The 12056-nt window shown below is 42.0% G+C and overlaps 1 protein-coding gene across 1 annotated transcript in view; it reads left to right on the top strand.

The window, feature by feature from the left end:
- The first annotated feature begins 8766 nt into the window (after nt 1–8766).
- TBX4 (T-box transcription factor 4) overlaps nt 8767–12056 on the top strand; it is a 48892-nt gene continuing 45602 nt past the window's right edge. The window contains exons 1-2 of the mRNA XM_026682731.2: nt 8767–8922; nt 9806–9900. Of these exons, the coding sequence (XP_026538516.2) occupies nt 8767–8922; nt 9806–9900 (251 nt within the window). The remainder of the gene's footprint in view (nt 8923–9805; nt 9901–12056) is intronic.

Raw genomic sequence — 12056 nt, forward strand, 5'->3', positions numbered from 1 at the left:
TATTTGCATGTTAGTATTAATTTTAAAAATGCAGTAAAACATCATAAATATGTTTTGCTGTGTTTATATGAGACAAGGTGCATTGAAGGATTAAAATACACAGATTAGTATGGGGCCCAAAGGTGGCATTCAGCAGGTTCTGACCAGTTCTGGAGAACCGGTAGTAGACATTTTGAGTAGTTCGGAGAACCGGCAAATCCCACCTCTGACTGGCCCCACCAACCCCATCTCTTCTCTGCCTCCCAATGAGTCCCAGCAGATTGGCTGGGTCTCCTTTGGTTGCCCTGCACAGGAGAATGGAGCTGGAAAGCAGGTTAGTGGGGTGGGGAGGGAATGGGGATTTTTGCAGTAACTTTCCCCTGGAGTGGGGAGGGAATGGAGATTTTACAATATCCTTCCGCTGGGATGGGGCGGAAATGGGGATTTTGCAGTATCCTTCCCCTGCCACGCCCACCAAGCCACGCCCATCAAGCCATGCCCACAGAACTGGTAGTAAATTTTTTTGAATCCCACCACTGATGGGGGCCCTATGTTCGTGGGGCCCCTGGACAAGTGCCCATCAGACCCATGTGTTAAGACAGCCCTGGCAAGCCCATCATGCTGCAAAAATTATAAAAAATATTTTAGTATTATAGGGAAGGGGGAAAAATAAAGATAATTTAGATAAAGATTAAAAACAAAACAAAACATACACATATTATATATTGAAATGCTGAACGATGAAAGAAAGAAGGATGAAACTTTAATATATACAGATGTGAAGAGTTAAATAAGGGAAATATGAATACTAAAGAAGGTGAAAGATGGAAGACAGAAAAGAAACAACTTTGAATAATACTACCTGTGACATGAAAAAAAGTTAGAATAGAAATAGAAATAAGAGGGGAACAACAATATACATATTTTAATATAATAAGATATTTGCAACAATAAGAGGGAGGTTTAGAAATTGAATGGCGATAGTATTAGATTTGTTTAAACAATGTGAAACAATGAAGGTGAAATGTAATAACTATGAGTAATAATATTATGTTTATTTGTACTAAAATTTTGGATATATAGATATCACATTGTTCACGTATTTATATGTATAAAAGAAAAAGAACAAAACAAAACAACACAGGCAGCATTTTTTAAAACCAATCATCAGGATGAATTTTCCAGGTGGATCGGACGTTTCTAGGGATTCCTTCACTGAAGAAGGGAGGTGAGGATCAGAGTAAGAGTTGGTGGAGTTGGCTGAAATGGCAAAATTGACTACTTTGCTTAAAGAAAAGAACTGAAGTAGTTTTGTTTCCACATGGAAACAGCTTCTGAACTTCGTGCTTGATGTGGAAAAGAATGAAACGTTGATTCTGGGTTTTACAGATTAGGCGGAGAGATTCTTGTAGAAGTGACTAGTTTATACTATTATGGTAAAACAAAAAGTTGGGATTGTTGTTAATGCCCTATTCTACTGTAAATAACAGATAGAGTTGGAAGTCAATGCTTCTTTTTCTTTCTCCACCCTTCCTCACTTTTCTCTCCCCTTTCCCCACTTCCTATGCCTCCCCTTCTATTTGTTTTCGTACTTTGTATTTTATAACACTTTATAACCTAAAAAAAAAGTATTCTGGAAAAAAAAAACAGAGTAAGGAGTGATTTTACTGGATTCTCCATCTTTTTGCTTGAAAGGAAATTTGGAGGTTTTCAATATCGTGCCTGTGCAATTTTACACAGTGTTGTGATCTTCTGCAAGTTGGCTCAGAGCTAAGATCTCTTAAATTCAGGGATGGGTAGATTTCCAGGAATAGCTCACTTTACTCTCAGGCGCATGGATGAAAGAGTGGAAGGATAGTATCTTGCCTCCCAGACTAAGACAGGATGAGCTATTTTGAAGTGGTTTCCCATCGTCATGGGATAGTGATATTTTAGCCTTTATTATGAATTTTTTTTTCCCTGGCAAAATTTGAAACTGGAGCATCTGTAGAAAACTGGAGCGAAAAGAAATGATGATCGAACTAAAATGTAGCAGTACCATATATTTCATAAACGCAGGGATGTTTATTCTGAAAAGTTATTTTTTTCTGGATTAAACCTTACTGTACATACTTAAAATGGCAAAACAACTGTAAAACAAATAATTGTAGGCATTTGGAGTCAAAGGAGGAAATGTTCTGAAATACACACAGACAAAGGCACGCACACAAGATTGCTGTATTTTTTTCATCACAAAAGACTTGTTAAAAATAAAGCAATTGGATAGTAAACTTACACGGTTGTGTGTGCCACAAAGAGGTATTCAGTGGGGGTACAGGTAATCCTCAACTTAGAACCACAATTGAGCCCAAAACTTCCATTGCTAAGCAAGACAATTGTTAAGTGAGTTTTGTCCCATTTAATGACCTTTCTTGCCACCGTTGTCACAGCAGTTCTTAAGTTAGTCACATGGTTGTTAAAGTGAATCTGTCTTCCTTACTGACTTCGCTTGTCAGAAGGTCGCAAAAAGGATATCTCGTGATCTTGGGACACAGCAACGGTCATAAAGATGAACCAGTTGCCAAGCGTCCAAATGTTGATCACGATGCTGCAATGGTTGTAAGGGTGAAAAAAGGCCCTAAGTGACTTTTTTTCAGTGCTGTTGTAACTTCGAACAGTCATTAAGCGAAAGGTGGTAAGTCGAGGACTACCTGCGTTGCCAAAACAGCAAAACAGTTGTGGAATTGTGGATTTCAAATATTGCCATGCTACTTTCTGCCTAGTCCTCACTCCCTTCCCTTCTTGGTTCAACGAATAGTTCTCACTCCCGAGAGTGAATTTCCAATGACAATTTACTCAGGGGTGGGCTTCCGACATATCAGCAACCGGTTCTCTGACTGGTTGCTGGGTGGGCGTAGCCATACTGGGCGAGGCCTAGTCAGCCTCCTGCACCATGGGGGTGTTTTTTGCCCTCCCCAGGCTCCGGAGGCTTTCCTCAAGTCTCCAGGAGAGCAAAAATGGCCTCCCGGGTTCCGGAGGCCCTCTGGAGGCTGGAAACCTATTTCTGGCCTTCTGGAACTTCTGGGAGGCCCGTTTTGCACCCTTCCCAGGCTCCCAAGAGTTTCCTTGAGCTTCCGGGAGGGTGAAAACGGCCTCCCTGGGCTCAGGAGGCCCCCTGGAGACCGGAAACCGGCCCGTTTCCAGCCTTCCGGAGCCTCTGGGAGGCCCGATTTTTCACCCTCCCCAAGCCTCCACACGGGCCCTGCATTTGCCTGGCATCCAAACAGGCCATGGGGGGACTCTTGGGAGGGGGAGGGGCCAGCCAGGGGTGGGATTTGTCCGTTCGGCAAACCTGCCATAAAACTAGCTACCATTTCACCCAAACCTGGGCGAACTGGTCGCCGCCCACCCCTGAATTTACAACTTTAGAATAACTCATAGTCTGAAGCTGAGCAGATTTGTTTAAAGGTACTGTGGGGAATTCATTCCCTACGAAGGTCATTGTATCAATGTCTCTGAGATTCATACTCGTGGTTGGTTGTCTGAACGAAACTTTAAGTCTCCTGGAGGCTATTGTTTTATCAAAGTTCTAAGGGAGATTAAGAAGCCATTCAGTCATTTGTTTGTTTGTTTGTTTATTTATCTTCTTAAAAATAAACAATGCAAGGTGGGCAAACATAGCTAATAGTCTTTCTTCCCACTATTTTCCCCAACGGCGTCCATCTTGGGCTGAGGGAAAGGGGTCTATCTATGACAATTCGCCACGGCCAACTTATACAAGTGGTCCTCGATTTACAACAGTTCATTTAGTGGAATAGAATTGCAATTAGAATAGAACAGCAATTAGAATAGAATAGCAATTAGAATAAAATAGCAATTAGAATAGAATAGAATAGAATAGAATAGAATAGAATAGAATAGAATAGAATAGAATAGAATAGAATATATGGAGTGGAATGGAGTAGAATAGACTAGACTAGACTAGACTAGAGAATAGAGTAGAGTAGAGTAGAGTAGAGTAGAGTAGAGTAGAACTAGAATAGAATAGAATAGAATAGAATAGAATAGAATAGAATAGAATAGAATATATGGAGTGGAATGGAATACAATAGAATAGCAATTAGAATAGAATAGAAAATAGAATAAAGTAGAGTAGAATAGAATAACTTTATTGTCACTTTGAATGTACACTAATTGACATACATTAACAATGAAATTTCAATGCATATAGCTCTTAAAGGGTCACCACCTCCAATTTTACACGAACGTAAACATTACATATATATTATATGACACATAGAAACAACAGAGTCTAGTTGGATGTATACACATACTCCCTGTATATTCAGGGGAATTCTTATATAAGTCCCAGACCCTGAGAACAATTGAAATCCAGCATCATAGGGCCTTTTTATGTTGGTACCCTAGCATTAATATCGCCTTTCCTGCAGGCGAGGCTGCCCTTTGCATTTTTAATTTAATTTAATTTATTTGTATCTGGCCTTTATTATTACAGTCCTATTTATGGCTCGGTATCCATGCTGCTGGTTATTTATTCCTGCATTATGCTTTGTTTAAAATCCCTCTCTCTGCTTATCCTGGCTTGTTTTTATGGAGTGCCGCTTCCATGAGATCACTATTGGGGCGAGTGGGTGGGCTGCCGATATTTCAATCGAATAAATAAAGAAGAAAAATTAGGCCTCCGGGTAGTCAGGTCTACCACATTTTGGAATAACGGGTTTTGTAATACAGGCAGTCCTCGACTTACGACCATAATTGGGCCCCAAATTTCTGTGGTTGAGCTGGGACAATTGTTATAAATGGGTTTTCGCCCATTTTACATCTTTTTTCTTGCCACAGTTGTTACTGCCGTGGTGGCGCAGTGGTTAGAATGTAGCATTGTAGGCTAACTCTGCTCATTGCCAGCGGTTCGATCCTGACTGGCTCAAGGTCAACTCAGCCTTCCATCCTTCCGAGGTAGGTAAAATTAGGACCCAGATTGTTGGGGCAAGAGGCTGACTCTGTAAACCGCTCGGAGAGAGCTGTAAAGCACTGTGAAGTGGTATATAAGTCTAAAGCAGTATATAAGTCTGCTATTGCTACTGCAGGCTAATCCTGCTCACTGCCAGGAGTTCGATCTGACCAGCTCAGTGGACTCAGCCTTCTGTCCTTCTGAGGTTGGTAAAATGAGAACCCAGATTGTTGGAGGGGCAATAAGGCTGACTCTGTAAACCGCTTACGGGGGTAAAAGCACCATGAAGTGGTATATAAGTCTAAGGACTATTGCTATTGTTATTCCCCGCCGCCCGTTCTTGCTAAGTGAATCATGTGGTCGTTAATGGCTGCAGTTGTTAAGTGAACTATCTGGTTGTTGAGCAAATCATAGTTGTTAAGTGAATGACGTGGCTGTTGAGTGAATCACATTGCTGGAAAGCAAATTGCTGTTTCATTAAGTGCATCATGCGGTTGCTAAGTGAATCACCATAGTTGTTAAGTGAACTATCCAGTTGTTAAGCAAAATCACTGCTTGTTAAGTGAATCACATGGCTGTTAAGTGAACCACATAGTTGGAAAGCAAATTGCTGCAGCTGTTAAGTGAATCATGTGGTCGTTAAGTGAATCACCATAGTTGTTAAGCAAAACATCGAAGTTGTTAAGTGAATCACCTGGCTGTTAAGTGAATCACATCATTGGAAAGCAAATTGCTGCAGTTAAGTGAATCATGTGGTCATTAAGTGAATCACTGTAGTTGTTAAGTGAACTATGGTTGTTAAGCAAGTCACCACAGTTGTTAAGTGAATCATGTGGCTGTTAAGTGAATCACATCATTGAAAAGGAAATTGATGCAGTTGTTAAGTGAATCATGTGGTCGTTCAGTGAATCACCGCAGTTTTTAAGTGAACTATCCGGTTGTTAAGCAAAACACCAAAGTTGTAAAGTGAATCTCGTGGCTCTTAAGTGAATCCATCTTCCTCCCTTCACTTTGCTTGTCAGAAGCGCCCTGGGATCCCGCAACTGTCATAAATGCGTGCTGGTTGACAAGCGCCTGAATTCTGATCATGTGACCACGGGGACACTGTGACGGGTTGTAAGGGTGAGGACCGGTCATAAGTCACTTTTTTCAGTGCCATTGCAACTTCAAATGTTGTAAGTTAAGGACTACTATACCTGTGCAATGGAAATCGCACCTCTTCCCCCTCCCAATGCACCCAGGAAGGCTGAAATTTCACAGGTATAGCCAGCAGCTCAGCATTTTGAATCCAGTTTGCAGATGTCTCCGGAGAAAAAGGACAAGGTCTAATATTGTTGTGTTCTTCTTCAACAGCTACACAACAGTGGGATTCTCTTCCTTGCATCCGGACTTGGAAAGCGAAGGGAGATTGATTTATTTCTTAGATTTATTTTTTAATCCCATCTTTATGGCTTTATAAGTAATTCAAGGCAGAGAACATGCACGATAGTCTTTCCACCTTCTCCTATTTTGGCCCACAACAACCTTGTGAGGTGGGTTGCGCTGAGAGAGAGAGAAAGAGTGACTGGCCCAGTGTCACCCAGCTGGTTTTCATGCCTAAGGAGGAACTAGAACTCATAAGATTGGCCCAAAGTCACCCAGCCAGCTTTCATGGCTAAGGCGGGACTAGAACTCACAGTCTCCTGGGGATTGGCCCAAAGTCACCCACCTGGCTTTCATGGCTAAGGCGCGGCTAGAACTCTCATCTCCTAGTGATTGGCCCAAAGTCACCCAGCCAGATTTTATGCTTAAGGCGGGACTAGAACTCACAGTCTCCTTGTGATTGGCCCAAAGTCACCCAGCCAGCTTTCATGGCTAAGGCGGGACTAGAACTCACAGTCTCCTGGGGATTGGCCCAAAGTCACCCACCTGGCTTTCATGGCTAAGGCTAGAACTCTCCTTTCCTAGTGATTGGCCCAAAGTCACCCAGCCAGCTTTCATGGCTAAGGTGGGGCTAGAACTCTCATCTCCTAGTGATTGGCCCAAAGTCACCCAGCCAGCTTTTATAGCTAAGGCGGGACTAGAACTCACAGTCCTCTGGGATTGGCCCAAAGTCACCCACCTGGCTTTCATGGCTAAGGCGCGGCTAGAACTCTCATCTCCTAGTGATTGGCCCAAAGTCACCCAGCCAGATTTTATGCTTAAGGCGGGACTAGAACTCACAGTCTCCTGGGGATTGGCCCAAAGTCACCCAGTCAGCTTTCATGCCTAAGGCGGTACTAAAACTCACAGCCTCCTGGTCATTGGTCCAAAGTTACTGAACCAGCTTTCATGCCTAAGGTGGGACTAGAACTCACAGTCTCCTGGTGAATGGCTTAAAGTCACTCAACCAGCTTTCATGCCTAAGGCGGGACCAAAACTCACAGTCTCCTGGTCATTGGCCCAAAGTCACCCGCTGTTAAGATTTCCAACTCAAACCAGGAACCAAAACTTTTGATTTTCTTTCTTTTATTATGTTACTTGATTGATTTTCAAAAATAGAAGGTTGACAATGAAATGCAGAAGAAAAAAGGGTTTGAAAAAGATAAATTATCACCACGACTGCTGTTTATACTTATTGGATGGGTGTTTTTTTTTTTAAATGTCTTTTACCTTTTTTCAGAATTTTAGAATTGTAAGCCACCCAGAGTCACATGGATGAGTTGGGTGGTTACAGAAATTGAGTAAAGATATAAATAAAATTATATAAAATAAAAACTGGGCAAAAGAGAAGATAAGACACACAGAAAGAAATTGAAAAGGAAAAGTAAGATAGAGAGAAAATGAATGACTTCTGACTTCTTTGATATAGGTATGGATAGGAAATAAAGGAATAATTAAATTCTTACTCTAGCATTAATAAAATCTTTTAAGTGTCTTTAAAGCTTATTCTCTTTCTGGTACAAATTTACTAAGTCTGCATTACTATTTCTATTAATCCTCCCATGCTTCCTTTCACCCATCCCCTCCCACTTGTGACTGTATGACTGTAACTTTGTTCCTTGTATCCTTACGATTTTTATTGACTGTTTCCTAGTATGATTTGATTGCTTATTATTGTACCCTATGACTATTATTAAGTGTTGTACTTGATGATTTTTGACTCTTGATGAATGTCTCTTTTCTTTTATGTGCACTGAGAGCATTTGCACCAAGACAAATTCCTTGTGTGTCCAATCACACTTGGCCAATAAAAGAATTCTATTCTATTCTATTCTATTCTATTCTATTCTATTCTATTCTATTCTATTCTATTCTATTCTATTCTATTCTATTCTATTCTATTCTATTCTTTCCTTTACTTATTCTATCTATCCTATCCTATTCTATTCTAATTCTATTCTAATTCTATTCTATTCTATTCTATTCTATCCTATCCTATTCTATCCTATCCTATCCTATCCTATTCTATTCTATTCTATTCTATTCTATTCTATTCTATTCTATTCTATTCCATTCCATTCCATTCCATTCCATTCCATTCCATTCCATTCCATTTTTCTATGGGTGATTCATCACTTGATATTTTTAAGAAGAGTCTAGACCAGGGGTCCTCAAACTTGGCAACTTTAAGACTTGTGGACTTCTGGGAGTTGAAGTCCACAAATCTTAAAGTTGCCAAGTTTGGAGGCCTCTGATCTAGACAGTCACTTATCTAAAAATGATATAGGTTCTCCTGCTTGAGCAGGGGGCTGGACTAGAAGACCTCCAAGGTCCCTTCCAGCTCATTCATTCTATTCTAAGAATCTCTTTTGCCTGGTGGAATCTGGATAACAACAAATTGATTAATTTCTATTTGGCTTTCTCACTTTCAGGAAATGCTCCAGGAGAAAAGCTTGTCGGATGTGGAGGATGGGTTTGTGGTGCCTCAGGGCCCTGCCCATGGTGAAACCACCAGAGGGTCTCCAGTTCTTGGGGTCGCGGGAGTCAGCAACACACCCCTGAACAGTCCTCAGGTTCCAGATGCAGAACAGGTAAGCAGTTTGCAAATGAGAAACTGTTTACAGACCCTTTTCTCAAGCTTTGCCACTTTAAGATGTGTGGACTTCAACTCCCAGAATTCCCCAAGCAAAATTCTGGGAGTTGAAGTCCATAGTTCTTAAAGTTTCTTGCTGGGGAATTCTGGGAGTTGAAGTCCATAGTTTTCAAAGTTTCTGGCTGGGGAATTGTGAGCATTGAAGTCCACAAGTCTTAAAATGGCCAAGTTTGGACACCCCGATCTAAAGACAATGTTTTTCAACTTCAGCCACTTTTAAGATGGGTGGACTTCAACTCCTACAATTCTCCAACCAAATGGGCCTTGACTGGTCAATGCTGAATAATTACAGGTAGTCCTCGACTTACGACCACAATGGAGCCCAAAGGTTTTGGTTGCTAAGCAAGATAGTCATTTGGCCCCATTTTGCCATAGTTGTTTGGCCCCATTTTGCCATTGCAGTTGTTAAGTTACATGGTTGTTAAGTGAACCTGATTTCCCCTTTTGACTTTGCTGGTCAGAAGGTCGCAAAAGCGAATAATGTGACCTCGGGACGTGACACTGCGACCTGTCATAAATATGAGCCAGTTGCCAAGCAACCAAATTTTGATCACGCGACCACGGAGATGGTGCAACGGGTGAAAAATGTGAAAAATGGTCACAGGTCACTTTTTTCAGTGCCGTTGTAACTCCAAACGGTCCCTAAAGGAATTATTGTAAGTCGAGGATTATCTGTATGACCTTTTTTTTTCCCCCCCTGCCAAAATCGATTAGGACTCCCTGGCTCTTCTGTAAAAGAGAAGAGGCGCTAATTGTCTCCTTCCGCTTTTCCAGCAACTGATCTCACTTTTAATTTTTGTTCTTTCTTGACGTATCGGAAGACCATTGAGAATATCAAGGTGTATTTGCACGAAAAAGAGCTATGGAAGAAATTTCACGAAGCCGGGACTGAGATGATCATAACTAAAGCTGGGAGGTAAGTTTGCTTTGGCAACCATCAGTTTCAACACACACACACACACACACACACACACACACACACACACCGTGTTTCCCTGAAAATAAGACCCGGTCTTATCTTCTTTTGGGCCCCAAAATAAGCACCAGGTCTTATTTTCAGGCCTCCCATGGCTGTGGCGGTCCTAAGGTAAGCGGATGGGGGGGGGATGCATCCTCCATCCTCACGCTAGCTTGATTTTGATGCATGCGCCTTGCCCCACCTCGTACAACCAGATGATGGACGGGGCTTCACTAGAGCTTTTTTTTTTTTGAGGTAGGTGCAGGCATGAAAATCAGGCTAGGGCTTGCTTTCGGGGTAGGTCATATTTTCGAGGAAACACAGTACACACACACATACATCATTAGGTAATTAATTTGCAAAATGTGGATGCTGGAAATATTGGGGAACCTCGGCCAGGTATGACTGTAGAATTCCCGTTCTGGATTTTTATTTTTATTTTAAAAAAATGCTGCATTATTATTTTTGCAAATAATAATTGACAGCATAAATATCTAATACTTCTTCCTCTTCCTAATTTCCCCACAACAACAAGCCTGTGAGGTGAGTTGGGCTGAGACAGAGGGACTGGCTCAAAGCAACCCAGTAACTTTCATGCCTAAGGTGGAACTAGAACTCACGGACTCCTGGTGATTGGCCCAAAATCATCCAGCAGCTTTCATGCCTAAGATGGAGCTGGAACTCACAAACTCTCAATGATTAGCCCAAAGTCACACGGTGAGTTTCATACTGCAGATGGACTAGAACTCACCATCTCCTGGTGATTGCCCCAAGTCACCCAGCAGCTTTCATGCCTAAGACAGAACTAGAACTCATTGTCTCCCGGCGATGCAGTGGTTAAAGTGCGGTACTGCAGGCTACTTCTGCTGAGTGCCAACTGCCTACAGTTTGGCAGTTCGAATCTCACCGGGCTCAAGATTGACTCAGCCTTCCATCCTTCCGAGGCCGGTAAAATGAGGACCCAGACTGTTGGGGGAACAATATGCTGTCTCTGTAAACCACTTAGAGAGGGCTACAAAGCTCTGTGAAGCAGTATATAACTCTAGGTGCTATTGTTATTGCTACTAGCACAAAGTCACCCAGCAGCTTTCATGCCTAAGACGTTACTAGAATTCACCATCTCCTGATGATTGGTACAAAGTCACCCAGCAGCTTTCATACCTAAGATGGGACTGGGATTCAAGATCTCCTCATGATTGGCCCATTCAGCTGGCTTTCATGCCTAAGGCGGGATTAGAATTCACTGTCTCCTGGTGATTGGCCCAAAGTCACCCAGTTGGCTTTCATACCTAAGGCGGGACTAGAACTCAAAGTCTTCTGGCGATTGGCCCAAAGTCACCCAGCTGATTTTTCATGCCTACAAAGTGGAACTAGATCTCACCGTCTCCTGGCTCTCGCTGCACTTCGCATTTCATTTCCAAAGAAGGGAGCTAGCCTGTCCAGGGCAACAACGTTTTTCAGACTGCATGTATGACATATCTGAAGAAGGCAACATAAGAGATGGAAAAAATTATCAGGAAGATAAGGCAGGAAAGAAAGAGCTTTCTCGGGAAGGCTTGAAGGAGACCCAGCTTGGCGGATTTAAAGATTGTGGCGCGATCAAAACGAGATTGCTTGATGCATTAAAAACCTTGTTCCAGCCACCACTGGCCAACTAACCATCACTTTTCAAAGCAGAGTAAGGGAATACAGAAGAAGCACGCTATTCTTGTCTACTGTTTGCACAAGGCAAGAAGAAAGCAAGTCTATAAATTTGCCACGATTTATTGCTAACATCTACTTACCGACTCCCTTTTAGGTCCAGGGGAAAAAAACAACAACTTACCATCAGAACCTGCTACAATGGGCAGGATCCGTTTGCCAAGAATGCAAGTGATTTATAAAGTGGAAACATCTTTAAAATGTTCTCGCTATCTTTCCGATGTTTGGCTGTTCTAGTTACAGGAGGGGGAGAGCAGAGAGATTATTTCATATTAAGATCATCAAAAGATTTGTGGGGTGGGGGGGAAAAAGGAGTTTATATTAACCAAGTTCCCTGAACTTTGCATAAAAGGAGGTGATTCCTTGGTGGATAAAAGGCAGAGAGCCTCAGTTATACAAGACGGAGAATGTTT

This window comes from Notechis scutatus, chromosome 1 (genome assembly GCF_049901735.1).
Source record: "Notechis scutatus isolate UNSWTSFEM ecotype Mainland chromosome 1, rNotScu1.2, whole genome shotgun sequence".
Classification (NCBI taxonomy): domain Eukaryota; kingdom Metazoa; phylum Chordata; class Lepidosauria; order Squamata; family Elapidae; genus Notechis; species Notechis scutatus.